Source organism: Phocoena phocoena, chromosome 5 (assembly GCF_963924675.1).
Source record: "Phocoena phocoena chromosome 5, mPhoPho1.1, whole genome shotgun sequence".
Lineage (NCBI taxonomy): Eukaryota > Metazoa > Chordata > Mammalia > Artiodactyla > Phocoenidae > Phocoena > Phocoena phocoena.
Genome location: NC_089223.1, coordinates 38452892 through 38476881, shown reverse-complemented (window position 1 = coordinate 38476881; position 23990 = coordinate 38452892). Strand labels below are relative to the sequence as shown.

The window sequence follows — 23990 nt, the reverse complement described above, 5'->3', positions numbered from 1 at the left end:
AACTCACAAGGAAATAGAAACCAAGCAGGAACCTGCAAGGCCTTCCCAAGAACAATACTCCCATGCCCCCCAACATGTCCCCTCCCTCTTGTTTGCAGAAAAGCTTTAGCCTCCTAGGCCTACCCCAAGTTCCAAAGAGTAAATTTAATCAGAGAAGTAAGAAAATGCAGAAACAAAGGAAAACACTCAAGCAAGACAAAATAATATTAGTTTAGCCATAGAGCAAAGTCAAGGATCTTTAGTACCTCCTCAAGGGCTACAGACAATATCCTGAGCCATGTCCTTGAGCTGTTTTGCAGATACTAAAACCCCCACCAGGTGGACAAAGTTAACTACACCAGCACACAGACCCTAGACCAGCTGGAACTAGAAGGTTGATGACTGATATTCCCGAAACATCACCCTGTTACCCTCACTGTCAACCAATCGTAGACTTGTGCACAAGCTGAATGCATATCATGTGATCCTCTCCCTCACACTTTTTAAAAACCCTCCTCTGAAAGCCATCACTGGGGAGTTCAGGCCTTTTTAGCATGAGCTGCCCATTCTCCTTGCTTGGCTCTGCAATAAATGCTGTCCTTTCCCTTCACCATGACCAACCCAGTGTCAGTAGATTGGCTTTGCTGCATGTTGGGTGAGTGGATCCAAGTTTGGTCTGGAAACAAAATCTTTTCTTGTCAGTGTGTACTACAGACAATCGTCAGAAAACTGCCTTATTTCTGTTGGTCTTTTCCTGGCTAACGATCCTAAGATAGTGCCATAGTGCTACATACCTAGATCAAAGTTGTTGGAATTGAACAGGAATTCTGGTAAGTAAAAAAATTCTGGGATAAGTTCCTTTACATCTGCCATGTTGTGCTTTGATGCTGAATACCAGGCCTCGCGTACACTGTGAAACATCCGGTCAGCCAGGTCAAAATGGCCTCCCTGTGGGCAGAACGAGAAGGCACCTTTCTGTTAGAGAACCACTCCCACCTCACAGCTTCCAAGTTCAAGGGCTTGAAACCCAAGTAAATATGTTTGGTGACAACTCAATTTCCCATCATCCTATGTTAAATACACAAAATTTTAAATAATCACAGAAAGAAAATTAATCTAATTCTTTTCGGGGTACTCCTTACCAAGGGTGCTCTTGCTCTGTATCAAAGTGAAATCCAGGTACAAAGACTTTAAAAAGTCATTAAAAAAAAAGATCAGTTTTTAGAGAGGGCAAGACTATAAGGAAATTGAGGAGTTCCTCCATTGTTTGATAATGCTCTCCTAAAAAAAAGATTCCAATGTAGCCATCTACAGTTGGAAATATTCAGTTTATACAGGTATTTGACTAATTTTATAAATTAACATGACATTCAGGTTCTCACACCAATGAGAATTAAGTGGAGAACTCGGAAGGTGATCAAAAAGTTATAGATTGATAAAACCAATTTAAATAGAAAAGTTTCTTTTGCTTACACAGCCTCACAGATAACACCACTCCCTTCCTCAATCCAACTCCCTATGCTGTGTTTGAGTGAATACAGTGTGTTTGTCTTTACAATGAAGTTCACTGTGTAAAAATGCTGAAGTCCATACAATGGCCACCAAGGTCTACCACCATCTGGCCCCTGCTACCTCTCTAACCTCATCCCCTATTGCTTTCCTCTGCAGTCACTCTGCTCCAGACATACCAGCTTCCTTGCTGTTCCTCAGGCATCTCAGGGATATGCCTGACTCAGGGCCCCTCACAGGCCGTTCTCTCTGCCTGGAACATACTTTCTCCAGATATCTGCACCAGCAACTCCCTCACCTCCTTCAAGTTTCTGTTCAGATACCACCTTTTCAAGGAGACCTACTCTGACCATCATGTCCTCCTCCACCTCCCATTCCCGTACTTTCCATTCCGTTTCCCTGACCTACATTTTTCTGATAGCACTTATCACATTCTAAAACATTTTACAATATACTTATTTTGTTTGTCTGTCTCCCTCAACTAAAATATATAAATTCCATAAGGCAGGACTTTTGTCTTTATTCACTGATATCTCTACGCACCTAGATCAGTGCCTGGAATACAGTAAGTATTCAATAAATATTTGCTGAATAAATGAAAGAGAATGTGGAGAAAGGCAATTATAATACGGAAGACAGCAAATGAGCTAGACAGTATTACTCTTTTTTAAAATGTTTGTTGAATTCAACCAGTTAAGGCTGAATTCCATATACCTGGCTGGAAAGCATGTTACTTGCTTATTTGACTAAAGGATCCTGGCACTTGTTTAGTGTAAACAAATTCTAGTTTATTTACCAATTTTGGTCCAGTGAAATTCCACTTTCACTATGTTTTGACTACTTTTGTGACTAAAAACTTCACAGGGCTTCTTGTCAGGCAAGGTAACAACATTAAAGAAAAAAGCAACAATCTTAAATAAAAGGCTTGAATAAAATGCAAAAATTCTAAACTTAAGAGTTTTACCTGTAGCCTTAGGAATATCTGTGTGAAGGGCTCCATCCTTACTAGGTACGAAGCCACAATCATTGCAGATGAATAGTGTGTCCCATAGTGGTAGGCTGGAGTTTCTCCTTGCCAAGAAAATTAAAGCATAATTGAAAATGAAAGAGTAATATGAAAAATAAAATTGGCATTCATCAAGACTTGAAAATGCTAACGTATGTGATAACTGTGACACTAAGTGCAATTAGCACTGGCATTTGCAGCATGAAAACTTTATGATGACACTGCAACCTCTCACTTATATATTTGGCAGTTATCCAGTTTAGTATAATTCTGTGCCTTTCCCCCAAACTGAGCACATCTAGCAATTCATGTTTTGAGGCTAACTGTAACAGGTAATCCTTAATAGAAAACCATCTTTGACTAAAGCAAGATAATGAGCGACTTTTTATTAGGTTCTAGCTTTGCAACAGTATAAATTTCTCTAAATTGTTGTCTTCGAATATTATGCAATTTTTATTACATAGTCTCCTTGCAGGAAAAAGAAAGGATTCCACACAGGGAATATAGTTAGGCTTAGTTTTTTTCTCTTTTGTTTGTTTTGACTGTTTGAAGGGGATACATGATAAACATTAAACATAAAAAAACATAAGTAGGTAAACTGTAGTATTTTAGAAGGTAATCAACTATAATTTTTTAATGCAAAAGGTTTCTAAAAAGTGCCTCAATAAAATTAAAAGAACCTATAATGGAAAACAATCTGAAAAAACTGAATGACTGAATCACTTTGCTGTACACCTGAAACACTGTAAATCAACTATACTTCAATAAAAAAAATTAAAAGAGTCAATAAAGGAAAGTTTAGTTTCTGGCCTAAATACAATTAGAGATAATGGCATATTATGATGGGAAATTTCTACCCTAGACAAAGCAGACATACTTTGCTTTCTGCCAGTACCTGACAAGCTACCTAAAAAATGCCTTCTAAGCATGGCCATCAGTTGGCATGCAAAACCTCATTCTTCTACTCTGATAGTTGTGTATTAAGTGTGCATATGCAACATATATAGATATAATAATATATAAGCAATCTGGGGAAAGATGGAAGGGCGTCAGACCACTAAATAATGGCTTACTTTTGAAACTTGGGTACAAAGTCCCATGACAGGAAAAGTTACTTACCATTAGGATCTTCCCAGTCTTTATATCGCTTCTTATACTGAGCTAATCGTTCATCTGTCTGTGCTCCCATTGGCTTAGCCAGGTTTCTAAATGTCTTGGGATTAGTAAGATCTACCTCCTAAAATACAAAACGAAACCCAATTCCAAATTACTATACATCCTCTATTCTCACCAATGTAGACACAGTGGCTATAGCAATGATGATCTGTAAATGTGCTAGTATCTATGGGGTCACACCAGCAGAACTGGACTCCAAGACAATGCCATGCACCTACTGGTTATCCATATTTTACGGACAGGCACATGGCAGTTTGTTAATTGGTTTGGCTTGAAGACAACTGTTTTGGAAATTAAGTGTTCACAGAGGAAGGCACTCAGGATCCAGGTTTGGAGATGAGGAATAAGAGGGAAAACCATTCCCAGTCTTGGCAAGGGCACAGCAGGAGACTGTGGACACAAAAGCTCCAATTCATCTTTATCCTCTGTCACCCACATAACTGGGTCAAATCTCCTTTTTGTTCTCTTCCCCTCTCCCCCATTTCACTCCAACTTCACTTCTGAGCATTTTCTTCCTAGAGGTGAAAGGGAAGTGAAATAAACTAGAGCACTCAGTAATTTGTTCACCTCCAAAAGACAACATCATACCAGATCAAGTGACTCCAAATGAGATGGATTCTTTCAGTCTACCAGAGATTATTTTAAAAGCTCATTTCTAGCTGACCTAATTCATGTATTTAAAAGGAAACCAAAATTTACCTCCTCAGGGTTTTAAAAGTAGAAATTTGAAGTACATACCCATGGGATACATAATTTGTGTCATTTCTATAGGGCATCATGGCCCACCAATTTTGCCAACTTGTATTTTAAAAGTCTTGAACAGGAGAAACTGATCCACATTACCAATATAAAAGTCAAGTTAGTATTTGTCTTCTGAAAATCTACATGTAAAATACCTCATTCATACTTTTTTTGGTTATTTCAACAAAGATTAAAGTATTTACTAAGAACCGGGCATTGCTCTAGAGCAGCGGTCCCCAACCTTTTTAGCACCAGGGACCGTTTTCATGGAAGACAATTTTTCCAAGGCCCGGGGGGCGGGGGAGGATGGTTTGGGGATGATTCAAGCGCATTACATTTATTGTGCACTTTACTTCTATTATTATTACATCAGCTCCACCTCAGATCATCAGGCATCAGATCCTGGGGGCTGGGGACCCCTTCTCTAGAGGTTGGAACATAAGAGCTATGTAAGATAGTCTTTGTTTTTAAGGACCTCACAGTTGAGTACGGTCAGACAAAAATCATGACTACAACATGCTGTAAAAGAAAGCAGCATGATACAGCTACAAGGCAGTGTGGGAACAGAGGAAGAAGGAAGATGACAGAAGGCTCCCCGGAGGTATACTGGAGCGTGTCCTGCAGGATGAAATACAGCTAGCCAGAGGAACCTGTCAGCGGGAGAGAAGATGGGCACGGCCATGGGGAGAAGTGCAGGCAGGGAGAGCAGCACAGGCAGAGCTGCTGAGAGAGAACGGGGTAGCCCAGGACAGCGGTCCTCGAAGCACAGGAGGGAGATCTACGTATCGGCTACTTTGTGAAAGGTGCTATACCGAGGTTTTAAAATTCTCTCCAAATTGTGATGATGATTTATGCAATAATTTAAAACTGAGGAATGACTCAATTAGATTTGTTCCTGCTGGCTGCAGTATAGAGGACAGTGACATCCTCCAGTGGATACAAATTTATTAGCACTTTAGGAAATTCAATAGATATCATGAATCCAAGAAGTTCATCAAGTATCCAAACTTTGTACAAGTCTAAGCTAAAGCTCTTCTCATCTTCTTGGGAGTAAGTCCCCTTTGAGAACTTAAACTATAAAGCATATAAATCATTTCAGCCATTGCATTATCTTTTAATTACTTTCCAGAATGTGTTCCACTTTCACAAAATGATTTGAAATTTACCTCTGAGTCATAATCTGCAAGGATCCAGGGGAAGACAGGATACTGCATGAGGTCATTATATGATCTGCCAGCCAAAGTGTTCAAGTGCATCAAATACTGAAAGTTGCTGATTTCACCTCTCTTGGGAAAGATAAATAGATTCATTTTAAAGCAATCAAATATTTCTGCTACATTCAATTTTAAAAATTTATATGCAAAATGAGGTAAAGGATAATTTCTTGCAGTTTTCAGAATAAGGCATTTTTTTCCCTTAAAAACAAAAACAAAACTTTTTTTCTATGGTATATATTTTATAAATTATTAAAGTACTTTTAACTGTATGACTTATACTTTCTAGCTACAAATTACGAAGGAAGGTTACATTTTCATTGAACTTACCTCCCATCTCTGAGTCACAGACTTCTCTCCAACCAGAGTGCTAAGCAACCCAGATCTAAAAATGATAAATAATAAATTGTAGGCAACATAACTTTAAAAATATGTGTAATTACAAAGCTGAAAATTTTAAGTCAATGGTCCACGAATTTTTCAAACTATGGAGGACAACCTATTAGTTGGTCATGAAATCAGTTTAGGGGGTTGTGAACAGCATTTTGAATTATGAAATAACAGAATCAAATTGAAGAAAATAGAAAACATTGGAAGGCACTACATACAGGAAGGAAAAATCTTTTCTGTGAATTTTATTGTACTATTTGTAACTAAGTTTGTGTGTGTTGGGATGCAATGTAGTATTTTTTTTTTTTTTTTTTTTTGCGTTACGCGGGCCTCTCACTGTTGTGGCCCCTCCCATCGCAGAGCACAGGCTCTGGACGTGCAGGCCCAGCGGCCATGGCCCACGGGCCCAGCCGCTCCGCGGCACGTGGGATCCTCCCGGACCGGGGCACGAACCTATGTCCCCTGCATTGGCAGGCGGACTCTCACCAACTGCGCCACCAGGGAAGCCCACAATGTAGTATTTTTTACTGTGGGTTACAGAAAATGAGTTTGAAAAACATTGATCTAGTTCAACTTTCTAACCTTTACAATAATTTCTATATAAACTGATCTAAAGACATTAAATTGGAATAACTGATAAGAGTATATAATATTTTGTACACAGTAGGTGCATAGTACATTTCCTAAAAGAGGTGTTGAAAAAGTGAATGAAAATATAAATATTTTATGACAGGAAAGTCACTGCTGTTCAGAAAATTATAGAACATTTTCTATAGCAGATTTTCTAGAATGCTATAAAACCTTAAGGTTATAATATTGATAATTATTAATCTGAAGATTGTGAGTTGATCACTGAACAAGTAGGAAAGCACTTAACTATATATTTTATTGTCTGAAAGGAAATTAAGAGATTTGTAAACTTTAGTTCATAAACATATCTAGGTCAAAGGTACAGATACCACTTTTCACTTCCAGATAAATTCTTCCCTGCAGGCAAATTGAATGCATACGGTACTCTCCCTGGAAAAAGAGCTATGATCATTCCTCAACATTATAGGAAAGGGAACAATTGAAAAGAAGATTAAAGTTGGGAAAGAATTTCTGCTTCTTGTCTTTGAGTTTTCAATAGTTCTTCAAGAACTGCCAACTCAGCACAGACAGTAGTAAGAACAATGAAATAGCAAGCTGAAGATTATCTAGGCAAGCAAAAGTACTAGCAATTTGCTTACAACTAGAAAAAAGGCTTAAGGGAGCCTTTCACTTCCTATATTTATCTTAACAGCAACACAAACGATTAGGAATAGAACAGGTTTCTAAGCTTAACAAAAGCATATAAGCAGCATTTGTAAATCTCAGCTAAAGAAAAATAAAAGCAGTAAGTTAAAGAGAAATACACAAATTAATATATTTAGACACATAGATTGAAATAAAATTTTATTTACAAATTACAGAATCCCCAGAAGTTTTAAGGTATTTTCTTGCATGTTGTGATAATTAATTTGTAGCCCCAAAGCACTGCTTCTTTTTCTTTTGAATTTTATTTATTTTTTTATACAGCAGGTTCTTATTAGTTATCTATTTTATACATATTAGAGTATATATGTCCATCCCAATCTCCCAATTCATCCCACCCACCCCGGCTCTGCCCTCTTGGTGTCCATACATTTGTTCTCTACATCTGTGTCTCTATTTCTGCTTTGCACACTGGTTCATCTGTACCATTTTTCTAGATTCTACATATATGCGTTAATATACAATATTTGTTTTTCACTTTCTGACTTACTTCACTCTGTATGACAGTCTCTAGGTCCATCCACGTCTCTACAAATGACCCAATTTCATTTCTTTTTATGGCTGAGTAATATTCCATTGTATATACGTACCACATTTTCTTTATCCATTCGTCTGTTGATGGGCATTTAGTTTGCTTCCATGTCTTGGCTATTGAAAATAGTGTGGCAATGAACACTGGGTGCATGTGTCTTTTTGAATTAAGGTTTCCTCTAGGTATATGCCCAGTAGTGGGATTGCTGGGTCATATGGTAGTTCTATTTTCAGGAACCTCCATAGTGGCTGTATCAATTTACATTCCCACCAAGAGTGCAAGAGGGTTCCCTTTTCTCCACACCCTCTGCAGCTTTTCTTGTTTGTAGATTTTCTGATGATGCCCATTCTAACTGGTGTGAGGTGATACCTCACTGTAGTTTTCATTTGCATTTCTTTAATAATTAGTGATGTTGAGCAGCTTTTCATTTGTCTGTTAGCCATCTGTATGTCTTCTTTGGAGAAATGTCTATTTAGGTCTTCTGCCCAATTTTTTGATTAGGTTGTTTGTTTTTTTAATATTGAGCTGCATGAGTGGCTTATATATTTTGGAGATTAATCCTTTGTCTGCTGATTTGTTTGCAAATATTTTCTCCGATTCTAAGCATTGTCTTTTCATCTTGTTTACAGTTTCCGTTGCTGTACAAAAGCTTTTAAGTTTCACTAGGTCCCATTTGTTTATTTTTATTTCCATTACTCTAGGAGGTGGGTCAAAAAAGATCTTGCTGTGATTTATGTCAAAGAGTGTTGTTATTCCTATGCTTTCCTCTATGAGTTTACTAGTGTCTGGTCTTACATTTAGGTCTTTAATCCACTTTGAGTTTATTTTTGTGTATGGTGCTAGGGAGTGTTCTAATTTCATTCTTTTACATGTAGTCCAGTTTCCCCAGCACCACTTATTGAAGAGGTTGTCTTTTCTCCATTATATATTCTTGCCTCTTTTATCAAAGATAAGGTGGCTGTATGTGCATGGTTTTATCTCTGGGCTTTCTATCCTGTTCCATTGATCTACATTTCTGTTTTTGTGCCAGTACCATACTGTCTTGATTACTGTGGCTTTGTAGTATCCTCTGAGATCAGGGAGCCTGATTCCTCCAGCTCCATTTTGCTTTCTCAAGATTGCTTTGGCTATTCGGGGCCTTTGTGTTTCCATACAAATTGTGAATTTTTTTGTTCTAGTTCTGTGAAAAATGCCATTGGTAGCTTGATAGGGATTGCATTGTATTTGCAGATTGCTTTGGGTAGTATACCTATTTTCACAATGTTGATTCTTCCAATCCAAGAACATGGTATATCTCTACATCTGTTGGTGTCATCTTTGATTTCTTTCATCAGTGTCTTACAGTTTTCTGAGTACAGGTCTTTTACCTCCTTAGGTAGGTTTATTCCTAGGTATTTTATTCTTTTTGTTGCAGTGGTGAATGGGATTGTTTCCTTAATTTCCCCTTCTGATCTTTTGTTGTTAAGTGTATAGGAATGCAAGAGATTTCTGTGCATTAATTTTGTATCCTGCAACTTTTACCGAATTCATTGATTAGCTCTAGCAATTTTCTGGTGGCATCTTTAGGATTCTCTATGTATGTATGTATTCTCATGTCATCTGCAAACAGTGACAGTTTTACTTCTTCTTTTCCAATTTGTATTCCTTTAATTTCTTTTTCTTCTCTTATTGCCATGGCTAGGACTTCCAAAACGATGTTGAATAACAGTGGTGAGAGTGGACATCCTTGTCTTGTTCCTGATCTTAGAGGAAATGCTTTCAGTTTTTCACCATTGAGAATGATGTTTGCTGTGGGTTTGTCGTATATGGCCTTTGTTATGTTGAGGTAGGTTCCCTCTATGCCCACTTTCTGGAGAGTTTTTATCATAAATGAGTGTTGAATTTTGTCAAAAGCTTTTTCTTTGTCTATTGAGATGATTATATGGTTTTTATTCTTCAATTTGTTAATACAGTGTATCACATTGATTGATTTGCATATATTGAAGAATTCTCACATCCCTGGGATGAATCCCACTTGATCATGGTGTATGATCCTTTTAATGTGCTGATGGATTCTGTTTGCTAGAATTCTGTTAAGGATTTTTGCATCTATATTCATCAGGGATATTGGTCTATAATTTTTTTTTTTTTGTAGTATCTTTGTCTGGTTTTGGTATCAGGGTGATGGTGGCCTTGTAGAATGAGTTTGGGAGTGTTCCCTCCTCTGCAATTTTTTTGAAGAGTTTAAGAAGGATGGGTGTTAGCTCTTCTCTAAATATTTGACAGAATTCACCTGTGAAGCCATCTTGTCCTGGACTTTTGTTTGTTGGAAAATTTTAAATCACAGTTTCAATTTCATTACTTGTGATTGGTCTGTTCATATTTTCTATTTCTTCCTGGTTCAGTCTCGGAAGGTTATACCTTTCTAAGAATTTGTCCATTTCTTCCAGGTTGTCCATTTTATTGGCATAGAGCTGCTTGCAGTAGTCTCTTATGATTCTTTGTATTTCTGCAATATCCATTGTAACTTTTCCTTTTTCATTTCTAAGTTTATTGATTTGAGTCCTCTCCCTCTTTTTCCTGATGAGTCTGGCTAAAGGTTTATCAATTTTGTTTATCTTCTCAAAGGACCAGCTTTTAGTTTTATTGATCTTTGCTACTGTTTTCTTTGTTTCTATTTCATTTATTTCTGCTCTGATCTTTATGATTTCTTTCCTTCTCCTAACTTTGGGTTTAATTTGTTCTTCTTTCTCTAGTTGCTTCAGGTGTAAGGTTAGATTTTTTATTTGAGATATTTCTCGTTTCTTGAGGTAGGACTGTATTGCTATAAACTTCTGTCTTAGAACTGCTTTTGCTGCATCCCATAGGTTTTGGATCATCGTGTTTTTGTTGTCAGTGGACTCCAGGTATTTTTTGATTTCCTCTTTGATTTCTTCAGTGATCTCTTGGTTATTTAGTAATGTATTGTTTAGCCTCCATGTGTCTGTGTTATGTTTTTTCCCTGTAATTTATTTCTAATCTCATAGCATTGTGGTCGGAAAAAATGCTTGATATGATTTCAATTTTCTTACATTTACCAAGGCTTGATTTGTGACCCAAGATGTGATCTATCCTGGAGAATGTTCCATGTGCACTTGAGAAGAAAGTGTAATCTGCTGTTTTCGGATGGAATGTCCTATAAATATCAATTAAATCCATCTGGTCTCTTGTGTCTTTTAAAGCTTGTGTTTCCTTATTAATCTTCTGTCTGGATGATCTGTCCATTGGTGTAGTTGAGGTGTTAAAGTCCCCCACTATTACTGTGTTACTGTCAATTTCCTCTTTTATAGCTTTTAGCATTTGCCTTATGTATTGAGGTACTCCTATGTTGGGTGCATATATATTTATAATTGTTACATCTTCTTCATGGATTTATTCCTTGATCATTATGTAGTATCCTTCCTTGTCTCTTATAACATTATTTTAAAGTGTATTTTATCTGATATGAGTATTGCTACTCCAGCTTTCTTTTGATTTCCATTTGCATGGAATATCTTTTTCCATTCCCTCGCTTTCAGTCTGTATGTGTCCCTAGGTCTGAAGTGGGTCTCTTGTAGACAGCATATATATGGGTCTTGCTTTTGTATCCATTCAGCGAGCCTGTGTCTTTTGGTTGGAGCATTTAATCCATTCACATTTAAGGTTATTATCAATATGTATGTTCCTATTATCATTTTCTTAATTGTTTTGGGTTTGTTTGTAGGTCCTTTTCTTCTCTTGTTTTTCCCACTTAGAGAAGTCCCTTTAGCATTTGTTGTAGAGCTGGTTTGGTGGTGCTGAATTCTCTTAGCTTTTGCTTGTCTGTAAAGCTTTTGATTTCTCCGTTGAATCAGAATGAGATCCTTGCTGGGTAGAGTAATCTTGCTTGTAGGTTCTTCCCTTTCATCACTTTAAATGTATCGTGCCACTCCCTTGTGGCTTGTAGAGTTTCTGCTGAGAAATCAGCTGTTAACCTTATGGGAGTTCCCTTGTATGTTACTTGTCATTTTTCCCTTGTTGCTTTTAATAATTTTTCTTTGTCTTTAATTTTTGTCAATTTGATTACTATGTGTCTTGGTGTTTCTCCTTGGGTTTATCCTGCCTGGGACTCTCTGTGCTTCCTAGATTTGGGTGGCTATTTTCTTGCCCAAGTTCGGGAAGTTTTTGACTATAACCTCTTCAAATATTTTCTTGGTTCCTTTCTCTCTCTCTTCTTCTGGGACACCTATAATGCAAATGTTGATGCATTTAATGTTGTCCCAGAGGTCTCTCAGGCTGTCTTTATTTCTTTTCATTCTTTTCACTTTATTCTGTTCCCCGGCAGTGAATTCCACCATTCTGTCTTCCAGGTCACTTACCCATTCTTCTGCCTCAGTTATTCTGCTATTGATTCCTTCTAGTATATTTTTCATTTCAGTTATTGTATTGTTCATCTCTGTTTGTCTGTTCTTTAATTCTTTTAGGTGTTTGTTCTTCAATTCTTCTAGGTCTTTGTTAAACATTTCTTGCATCTTCTCGATCTTTGCTGCCATTCTTTTTCCGAGGTCCTGGAATCATCTTCACTATCATTATTCTGAATTCTTTTTCTGGAAGGTTGCCTAGGTCCACTTCATTTAGTTGTTTTTCTGGGGTTTTGTCTTGTTCCTTCATGTGGCACATAGTCCTTTGCCTTTTCATTTTGTCTATGTTTCTGTGAATGTGGTTTTCTTTCCACAGGCTGCAGGATTGTAGTTCTTCTTGCTTCTGCTGTCTACTGCTTCTTTTCTAATGGATTATAAAGGGCTACCAGTTCCTGAGTACCTGAAAATGAAGCTAGGTATACAGATTCTTGAAATGGCTTTATCATCCAAAAGATTTCCTAAGATTAAAAGCAGCTGAAAAGAGCACAAAGGAACCACTGATAGGTTTGAACACACAAAAACAGAAGTTTATTTTTAAATGTAAGAAAAAAAAAATTAAGAGAAAACTTGGCAATTTGTAACAAATATGACAAGCAAAGGGATAATATGCTATTACCAAAAAATCTCATGCACATTGATAATAAGGATTCAGAGGAAATGTTAACTAGACTTACTGAGGTGGTCATTTCACAATATATACAAAATTGAATTATTATATTGTTCACCTAAAACTAATGTAATGTCAATTATATCTGGAAAAAAAAAAAAACTACAAAAAAAACCAAACCGCCACCACCACCAATAAAAAACTCAGTGGAAAACAATGGGCAAAAGTTACAGATAACTCATAAATGATCATTTTAAATGGCTAACAAATTTATACAGAGCTCAAGATTTCTAATATGAAAAGAAATGCACATTTAAAAACAAAGCATCTTTAAACATTGGTAAAAGTGAAAAAGTAAATATAAAAAGCTGGTATCTATTGAGATAAGCAAACTTACCCACTATCGGTGGAATATAGATGTGTATAATTTTTATAGAAATCTAGTTGGTTTTGCATATTAAGAGTCTTAAAATTCATACTATTTTACTACGGGAATTTTATCCTAAAAAAATAATGAGGTATCACATTTCCATTATTATAACAGGGAAATCTGATAAAGATGAAATATCCAAGAACAAGAGAATGCTTTATACATATGATGAAGGGCTAGTAAATAAAGGCAAAGTTTCTAAAGAATTTTTTAAAACCAGGAGGCAATATTTACATATAAGACTGAATGAAAGACGGAGAATAAAAATCTGTGTTTTTAGTATGGACTCAATTGTGCACATAGGAATATATGCATGCTTAAAAGGTTAAAGGGAATTGATCAAAATGTGATCAATTTGACACTGATCTGACATGAGCAATCATGCATACATTTTCTTTTTTTTTTTCTAGTTTTCAGTAGTTAAAATTTTTTTGCAAACCCCTGGGGGTTGGGGTGGGGTGGCAGAACACTCATTAAAAATATTAAATAATACTGTCCAGATAGAAATGATCCAACTGCAGTATTAAACTATAATGTACAAGAAGCAAGCAACCTACCCCTGCTCCACGCTTGTGTTTGGTCGTTGCCCAGACACAGACTCTGAACTGTCAGTTAGAGATGGCACTACAGCCAAAAACCTGGAAAATTTAAAAAGAGTATAAAATTGGAAATGATGTTTCAGTCAGGATCTAATGGGAACTTACAAAAGAATGATTCATTTAGATCTTAATTGCTGCATTTACCCCACCACTACTCAGTAAATGGCAGGCAAAGGGAATATACAATAATTAGAACATTATTTAACAAAAAAGGGTAGGATGATGGCTTCCAAAGCCAAATATAAAGATCCATAGCAAAATCTGTCATTTTGGATTTTTACATATGCTGCCACATTACTTGAAGAAAAGCCCTGACACACTGAATCACAGGAATTAACTTAATGATGTCCTAAAGAGTGATTAAAAGCTAAATATTCACATGACAGTCAGTAGTGCTAACAGCTAAACAAATGATAGGACAGAGACATCTCTAACAAATGAAAATATATACATGATAAGAACCTTTATGTGACACTACTATAATTATTTTCAGAGTTGCTCATAATGTCAACATACATTTTTTAAGAGCAAAAAAGAATTGTGGGAAATTTCTTGGAATGAATGTGGACCTTGAACTTGGCATATACACAGACATTTCTCATATAAAGACAATCTCATCTCCTTGCCACAGGTTCTAGTTGGGAAGAGCAGATAATTTACTAACACTGAAAGCAATATCACCTTTAGAAATTCATAAGATAGGTAACTAAAATTTCAGTCATTTACTTAGCTCTTCCCAATCAACAGCCACAGGCACTTTATTTTAAGAAACTCCCTCATTTCCCTTGTGCTCACAGGTAGTGTTACTGTACTGCAATGATAAGCAATGTTGCTTGGTATTAGTTATTCCTCACTTGAAATACAAAACTTCTCTAATAGAGGGATTGCCAGGATCTACACCACTCTTCAAAGAATAAGAGGGCTCTCCTATTATATTATGATAAGTTCATAAAAGCCTTACTATTCACATGCCAACAGAAGTATTTTGAAGCACATGGAAATATACTATTTTTCTTTTATAAGATAAAATTTAAACACAGTTTACCAAAAATGAAATATGGTTAGATCACATCAACTGCTTTACTTGGCTATGCTACTTTTTCAAAGATGAAGGTATCCCACTTCTCTTCCAAAGTCAGCAAAGTTTCATACGAATACAAATTCTAAGGAAACTCAGGCTCTGCATTCAATAGCAAGGTATGACACTGTCTTCTTTTTGGTAAATATGAAAGAAGCCTATTTTGAATCTGAAGTATTATTTTTTTAAGCTCCAGTTTCATCATCCTTTTACACTGAGAGACATGGGACTTTATCACTAAGGTGGCTTTTGATGATATCTACTACAAGTTACCAGAAAGAAAAATGTGATTTCAAAATAGAATAGCATCAGAAGAATCACATTTCAAGAGGCTGGCAAAAATGAAACAAACATTTTCTTCAAAGAAGTTAATTCATGGATTTAACAGATTTTTAAAAAACTAGCTGAACTGGCAATGCTTTACCTCCCATTTCTTCCCATGACAGCACTATGAAGTATTTCTAATAAACAATACCTTTGATAGACTTTGTTTCTAATTCCTTTTTGAAAAGCAAGGAGGTAATTCCGTCCATCTCCAGAGAAAACTTCCACAGCAATAGGCTGAAATGATCAGAGAGAAAAACATTAAGAAAAAACACAAATAGGGTTATATATTAACTTTTCCACTAAGAATTTCTATAATGCTGAAGAAATTAACTTGTTGACTGAAGAACATTTTTAGAGTCATGAATTCCCAGCAAATTAAATTACACAATAAACAGTGCCAGTTTATTCTGCTTAGTTTGTTTCTAAAAACTTTAACAGAATAATGGTAAAATAATTATAAAATTTTGTAAATTTATAGTGAGAATGCAATTTTTATATACAAAGAAAATTATAATATAATATGGATAGCTATAGGGAAAGATGGATAACAAAATATCATTCAAAGTTTTAGGTTTTTTTTTTATTAAGAAGGGGGATGTATTGTAATGTTATGCACCCATGTGACATGAGCTTGTCTATCATACAACCAAATCTAATACTCTAAGGAATAATGTGGATCCTATCATGTATACATCCTCTAAGTAAAGGAACCTGACAAAACATTTATTACTACTAAATCAACCCACCTGTAGGAGATACCTCCTTTTATGAACTTCCTTGATATCTTCATAGGCAAAAATGCTGCATGTTCTCTTGAGTTGACTGGGGCCTTGCCTGGCTCCTCTAGGGATAATTGGCTCATGCATACTATAGGCAGCCCAGAGAAAGGAGATAATAAAAACACAGCAAGAGATAAATTCACTGTTCAATAAAGAGTGTGTTATTTTCAACATGTGAAGAGAAGCAGGAATCGATATATCTGAATATTTAGTTCAAAAAAGACATACCTTTAAGAGAATAATTTGGTAGCTATTCAGTATACCAGAAACCCCCTTTGATGAATATAACTTAAAAAAAATCCTATTCATGCTGTCAGGGCTTATTTTTCAGGCACAGCTGGCAAGTGCCAAGGCCTATATTCTTTTAGGGGGGCCAAGAAAAGGTTTTAATTTCTTTTAAAATCAAGAGAAAAAACTGAACTTTTTTTTGTTGTTGTTGTGGTACGCGGGCCGCTCACTGCTGTGGCCTCTCCTGCTGTGGAGCAACAGGCTCCGGACACGCAGGCTCAGCGGCCATGGCTCACGGGCGCAGCTGCTCCGCGGCACGTGGGATCCTCCCGGACCGGGGCACGAACCTGCGTCCCCTGAATTGGCAGGTGGACTCTCAACCACTGCGCCACCAGGGAAGCCCAAAAAACTGAATTTTTAGATAGAAGAAAATGTTTAAATATATAATATGAATATATTCATCTTTAAACCAACACAGTCAGAAAAGCATCATTTTAGGTATCTTTATATGTAGGTAGAGGCCCGTAAAAGTCATAATGTGGCCCTGACTGCTACTGAAAGTAATTATTTGAAATATCTCCTAGCAATGAAGATGACCATGTCCACATTCACAGTGCATGTTAGGTGTTCAAAATGTTAAAGGAAGAGAAGAGCATGTTGATTTTCTAAGCTTTAAGCTTTTTCATCTTCCTTTGGGCTTTGTCTGTCTCTGGGGTTTTCCATTACCCACTATCACGTCCATCATAGGGCTGGCAGAAGAAAAGGAAGATGGATAAACTCAGTCAGTTAATTCCTGCCTGTGGGGCTTCCCTGGTGGTGCAGTGGTTGAGAGTCTGCCTGCCGATGCAGGGGACACAGGTTCGTGCCCCGGTCTGGGAAGATCCCACATGCCGCGGAGTGGAAAGGCCCGTGAGCCATGGCTGCTGAGCCTGCGCGTCCGGAGCTTGTGCTCTGCAACGGGAGAGGCCACGGCAGTGAGAGGCCCGCGTACCACAAAAAAAAAAAGATATTTAATTCCTGCCTGTGCTTCAGTCACACTGCTTCTAGGGTACTCAGAGGACATGGATACTCTTACATTTGTTAGAGTATTATATAACTGCCTGTATGTTCTCTACAACTGTGTTCGCACTGAAAATTGAAAAAAAGAACAATTTACAAATTCATAATAACTTTATAAATATATAGATTATAATACAAGGAACTTGTATTATATCTAGTGCTATTAATGCATAGCAATAGATTTTATTTAGTTTTCGTTTTGATAAATAAGGTAAATTTGTCTCTTATAGCCTTGAAATAACTATTACTCTGGTGAATATTTAATGATGGATGCACAAAAACTGAGAGATAACATTACTTGAAACACAATTTTTGCATTAAAAAAAACTATGTAGGACTTTCCTGGTGGCACAGTGGTTAAGAATCCGTGTGCCAAGCAGGGGACGCAGGTTTGAGCCCTGGTCTGGGAAGATCCCACATGCTGCAGAGCAACTAAGACCGTGTGCTACAACTACTGAGCCTGCGCTCTAGAGCCTGTGAGCCACAACTACTGAGCCTGCGTGCCACAACTACTGAAGCCTACGCACCTAGAACCCATGCTCTGCAACAAGAGAAGTCACCGCAGTGAGAAGCCTGCGCACCACAACGAAGAGTAGCCCCTGCTCGCCGCAACTAGAGAAAGCCTGCGCACAGCAATGAAGACCCAATGCAGCCAAAAAAAAAAAGAAAAAAGCAAACAAACCCATGTAGATGTATTGCTTTCTAAAGATAGCTGTACTTTGTGTCTCTTCGTTCACTTACTTTGGAGGTAAGGTTTCAATATCTCTTATTTCCCTGGTTGCCGTCATTGTAAATCCATCAATCACATAAAAATGCTCTTTACCAAAAAGAAGTAGTCCTTCACTGGTATCTAGGCCCTGGACTCGAGCACAGCGGTACATGTGTTGGATCTATAAAGAAAACCATAAACATTCATTAATATAGTTTTTAAAAATCAGGTAATTTCTATTTTTGATATAAATGAAGCAAAATGTCTTTAAACATGGATTTAATGGGCAAACAAGATTTTATGAAGATGTCACTCTGATGGCATCCCCTGAGCTAAGCATATTAACCAGAGTTTAAGCATATTAAAAAGAATAGCTAAGATTGCAGTCTGAGTTGCAGTTGACTTTAGTAAAAGGAAACAACTGTTACTCATATCCATCCACCCAATCCACTTATCCTAATATTCACTGAGTACTAACTCCGTGCCAGGCACATGTGTACTAGGCTCTACAGTCAATGAACAAGTTAGAAAAGGAAGGAGACAGACACAAACTTTGCAGGAAACAGAATGGAGGCATACATGCGAGGAGATTAGGATTGTGCCCTGGGCCAGGCAGGATGATACAGAGTGAAAAAGGTATGCAGAGCCTGACAATCCTGAGTGAATTCCCAGTTCTGTTGTTTAACTATAGATTTGGTCAAATTTCTTAATGTTTCTGGGCTTCTGTGTCTTCATATAAGTTTCAAATATACTTCATTGGCTTGTCATGAGAGTTAGTGAGACAATGTACATAATCATGTTAGGAATTGTTGGCTGTCTTCTCTTCCACATAGCTTACTTTCCTCTTTTTCCATAACAACCCCTGGAACTGGAGTTGTGGAATTTGTCTCTATTTGCTCTCCACTGGAGTCTGCCTGCCTGGCAGCCTTTTGTGCCATTGTAAAAAGCCAAACTTGGCAGAAGTTGCATTTTCCTCATAGAAGGAAGGACTTGCTAAATCTCTCAATGTTAGCAGTGTTTTCTTTCCAACAGGCAGGATCTAGTCCTTAGTAAAAATTATTTCTTGCACTCAGTTCAACACGAATCAAGGAAAAAAAATCAGCAATTAAATCAGAGTCAAACAAATGTCAAATAAATGTCAGTCTAAATACACCTCCTTCACTATTCAAACTTAAAGCAATTAGAGCAAAAACTGTACTCATGAGTTTAAAAAGTTAAAAAAATGACAGCATCAGAAAATAGATTTTCTAAAATATGCAAATATAAGTTAATTTTCATCACTACATCTAAACTACTTCAATAATAAAAACTTAGAATGTTACAGGAGAAAAACTGACATACTTTTAAAATAACTCTATTGTAATAATATACACACAGAAAAAAATGTTTATTTCATAAGTGCATAGCTTGATGAATTTTCAAATGCTTAAAATATGATGCAACCAGCATCCAGATCAAGAAACAGAACATTCCCAAGACCCTAGAAGTCTCTCTTGTACTTCCTTCAGATCTAATGGACTTTTATAGTTACATACTTTTTTCTTTTTATGTTTTCATTTAAGATTAATCAGGCCATATATTTGAACAGAATTTAAAAAATTAAACCCTAATTTCTAGTTACTATTTCTTAGTGGATAAGATTTCAAGTGTTATACCAAGATCTAATATAATAGGCAAAACAACCTTTAAAAAGGTGATACTCACTATACATTCAATTCATTCATTCCTTTACTCATTTATCCCTTTATTTATTCAACCAATCACTCCTTCATTCAAGGTTTACTGAGTTTCTATCAGGTGAGTGAAACTGTGTAAAGCACTGGGACAGAAATAAGAAACAGTGCCTGCCTCAAAAGAGCTCACTATCTAGGTGAAGAGACAGACACAGGAACAAATAACAATAACATGATAAAATGAGTGATATATATAAGGTGCTATAAAAGCATAGAGGAGGGTGTCTAACTAAGCCTGAGCAGGCAAGACAGTGGAGGAAAGCTTCCTCTGTGTGAGCATTAAAGACATCCAGATAAATGATGTTGCATCAAATGGGAGTTACTAGGACAGAGGTTATGCAAGTGATGGAAAGAGGGGCATTTAGGCAGAGAACACAATGAGTAAAGCACAGAGTAAAGAAATATCATGGATGTACCGAACTGCAAGGGACAAAATGCAGGGGGCTCAGGCTACATGGCAGAGTCAGTAAAGTGAGCCTGGAGGGGTCGCAGGGTATAAGAGGTTGAGAGAAACAGGAAGGCAAAGCAGTCTTTTGTAAATGAAGCAAAGCAGGGGTTAAGTACAAGGCTGCGGATGATGGGCTAGTTGAAGTTGCTTGTGTTGTTACTGGAATTACAGAGGTATAGGAAAAAATACAGGGCCAAATTACCGAATGGGTTGTGTACATGGGTTTGAAACGAGAATTATGGCAAGAGTTGCAGCCTAATAAAGGGTTTAGAGGAAGACAGTGAACTAGGTGTCAACTGTTAATACTATATCTGATGCAACTTCTTGCTGTTCAGCGTGTTCAGAGAGGTCAGAAAACCCTACAGATGAAAGACACAGAGTGTTGAACCCAAAAGGGCACCTAATACTGATTTCACTGCAGAGGCTAAAATACTTCCTTTGGCTGCCAGATAAATACCCTTCAACTAGTCTTGTAAAATGGAAACAAACCACTTAATACAATCCCTCCTTTTCAGAAGTAAGGTACCTTTTCTCCCTCTTCTAATAGGCGCAGCAGGGTGGCGTTGTCCGTCTTCTCCTCCTCTTCTATAGAGCTACCCTCAGCAATCTGGTCTTGTAGCTGCTCCTGGGTCTCCTCATCTCCTCCATCAGGTGCAGATCGAGACCGTTTTAGAGGCGGCTTGACCAGTCCTGCAGGGTAAGAGCCAAGAGGGTCATGTGGTCTTGCTGGGGTCATTTGAGAGCCGTTTAGTCTCATGTAGTCCCTCCTCTACATTTCCAATTTGAGATAGTTCTGAAAGGTATGGGAAGGCAGCACAGTTCAGTGGTCAACAGCACAGGCTCTGGAGTTAAACAGCTGCATGACCCTGGAGTATTATTTGTCCCCTCTGAACCTCAGTTTCTCATCTATAAAACCGGGACAAGAATACTATCTATCATGGATACCAGGAGGATTGTTGGAGGACTAAATGAGGTAATTCATGTAAAGTGTTTAGTATCATGCATAATAAATAGTAAATTCTCAGTGTCAGATGATGATGATAAACAGAGGTCTTATCATAATTAATGGTAAAAGTGGTGGTGCTAATGGGCAGGTGTCATTGAGGGGATATCCTCAATAAATGATCAGTCACTATCAGAAACAAAAATAAGGACAGCAAGTTATAAACTGATTATAAGAGATTCCACCTACTTGGAGGGCCCATGAGGACTACTTCAAGACTCATATTACAAGTGGCAGTATGGTCATTCATACATGAATGAATTTGATTAAATCATCAGGTCATAAAGAATAAGAAAACAATTCTTTTAAAAATATAGGGCCAGACAATTTAATGTGCCACATAAGTTATCATTTTACTGCCTACATTTTGATAATTTTATTGATAATCACAGATGAAATTAAAATCAGCTGATGAAAGTAACCACTGATAACCCAGAGTATGGGAAGCATTCAAAATAAACTCTAAATCTCACATTTAATTTAATATTCTTTAGTTCTGTACCAAAAAAAGTAATGTTGTATCTACCAACAATAGTTACACTAAGAATTTTGGATAAACGTAAATCAGCCTGTTAGAATCCTAGCCTTTGAACACAAGTTATCAGAGGTTCTGCTCTGCCTTGGGAAGAACCTCATTTTCACATGTGAAAGAGTATAATAAATAAACAAGAAAGATCAAGTCTTGCTGAGAATATTCACAAGGCGAAAAGCTTCCAGCTGCTTTATTTTTAGTTTGACGAATCAAAACCTCCAACTCTATGTCTAGCATAGCATCTTGCATATCATAGTAGTGACACCAAAATTTGTGGTTTTAGCTCAATCAGACATTAGGAAAATGAGGCCAAGAGAAGTTAAATGCCAATGACCCAAACACAAGACATCACAAACTCTGAATTATACACCTTGGTTATAGCCAGGAAATACAACTTTGGATCCATCTCAATAACTTTGCTGATGCAGTGTCAAGAAATGATAAGGCTGAAAACTTTGTTCAACTAATAAAAGTTTCAGTGATTCTATGAAAATGTTAGATGGATTATGAAATCTTTAGTAATTCATAGTTATCACAAGAGAGAACAGGTATAATGTAATAGGAGAAACCAATCACAACTGCAGATAAATTTTTTGTTGACATGGTCATATACTGTTAGTTCTTTATCAATGAGATCTGAAAATAATTTTTAATTTAGATTTCTTAATTTATATTCTAGGGTTTTATCTATAGACTACGCCAAGACTTTTGAATTTATGATAAATCAGAGGCTTAAAAAATTAAAACAATGGACTGATTTACTTATTCAATATTGACTGAATTCCCATTTTGTGCCAGGCATGTGCCAAAATCTATAGAGTAAGAGGAGAAATAATCTCTGCCTCTGAGAAACTTATAATTTAGGAAAACATAAATCAGTGAAAGAAATCACTGAAATTGCTATAAAAGATATGAGCAAAGTGCTACTGGAGGACAGCAGAGTTGGAAAAGCCTTCAGAGGAGGACAGTTTGACCAGTATCTTCAAGACTGGGTAGGTCCAGATCACAGAGAAGCTGTAGCAAGAGGGCAGAGGGCACACATATGCAGAAGTACAAATCAAAAAGTCCATGGCCATTTTAGTCCAATTCATCACCATATGCATGTCTTTCTAGGCTCATAAACTATAGCTTTGGAATAATCTCTCTTAGCTTATTAGAAGAAAGACCATTATTTCTTACTGTTAGCCAACATGCACTAATGACACATTTAGTGGTTGTTTTAGTTTTATATATATTTATTTAGTTTTCAGGGCCTTAACCTAAATATCAGGTACCACTGAGAATTCTGCCAGATACAGTGAAAAAAAATTATCAAGCCAACAGGCACATTACATTCATCTGTAGGCAATAAAAAAGAGCCAGTCTCTTTAGTTCTGATATAGAAATCAATCTTTAAGAAGGGTGTGATAGTAAAATATGTACGGATACTTTTAGGTTGGCCCTACTGTTTATAGTTGCTAATATTTTCATATAGATTCAAGTAAAAGGAATGCTCCCAAATGGTTTTTAATTAAAATCAGAGAGGAAGGCTGACCTTTGACTTTAGCAATAGTGTCTTCACCATGCTCTGGTTCTTGTTGAGTAGCTTCACCTTCCGAACTCTCTACGATGGCATCTTGGACAATGGCTGGGTTGCCAGAGGCTAGTCGCATGTAGTATTCTTTACTGTCATAACTTACAGCTCTTCTGTATCGAGCAGGTTTCTAAGAAACAAAAAAAGGAAAGGACTCAGATAATTTATCTTCAAGAATTAATAGACTGTATTTATACAGGGTAAATCCACAGTCTTTTGGGTTAAGTTTCTCTATTTTTAAATTGCACTGACTTTAAAAAAAACATATATAAAACAACATTAGAAGTTTTGTTCCTCCCGAAAAAAGAAACACATCATCTTTAGCCAAATGTTTCCATGTTAGTATAGTACAGCCTTACTGATGCATCAGTACAGTAGAGAGAATGCCCAGTGTCGGAGAGTATCAAGTTGCAAGGGGATGTCTAGTTTCTGAGGAGCCTGAAACCTTGCTTCCACTCCAAGTAAACAGGCCTAAAGGGCCATCCCTTCAGTTGGAATTACCTGTGTGAGTGTTTACTTCAGATATTTGGAGGTAGGGACCCAGAACTGCCCTGTTCCTATATTCCCATGTCTCTCTGGAACTCTGGAAATGGCCCAAACCTTCAGAGAGTCCTGACCCAACATGGAATCGACCGACTTCAGGCCAGA

The 23990-nt window shown here is 37.0% G+C and overlaps 1 protein-coding gene across 1 annotated transcript in view; it reads right to left on the bottom strand.

Moving 5' to 3' along the window:
• WDFY3 (WD repeat and FYVE domain containing 3) overlaps positions 1 to 23990 on the bottom strand; it is a 174108-nt gene that overhangs the window by 25419 nt on the left and 124699 nt on the right. The window contains exons 43-53 of the mRNA XM_065878335.1: positions 23304 to 23472; positions 20761 to 20924; positions 18086 to 18234; positions 16025 to 16145; positions 15427 to 15512; positions 13832 to 13912; positions 5956 to 6010; positions 5578 to 5697; positions 3614 to 3731; positions 2453 to 2559; positions 774 to 927 (exon numbers count right to left, since the gene is read on the bottom strand). Of these exons, the coding sequence (XP_065734407.1) occupies positions 774 to 927; positions 2453 to 2559; positions 3614 to 3731; positions 5578 to 5697; positions 5956 to 6010; positions 13832 to 13912; positions 15427 to 15512; positions 16025 to 16145; positions 18086 to 18234; positions 20761 to 20924; positions 23304 to 23472 (1324 nt within the window). The remainder of the gene's footprint in view (positions 1 to 773; positions 928 to 2452; positions 2560 to 3613; positions 3732 to 5577; positions 5698 to 5955; positions 6011 to 13831; positions 13913 to 15426; positions 15513 to 16024; positions 16146 to 18085; positions 18235 to 20760; positions 20925 to 23303; positions 23473 to 23990) is intronic.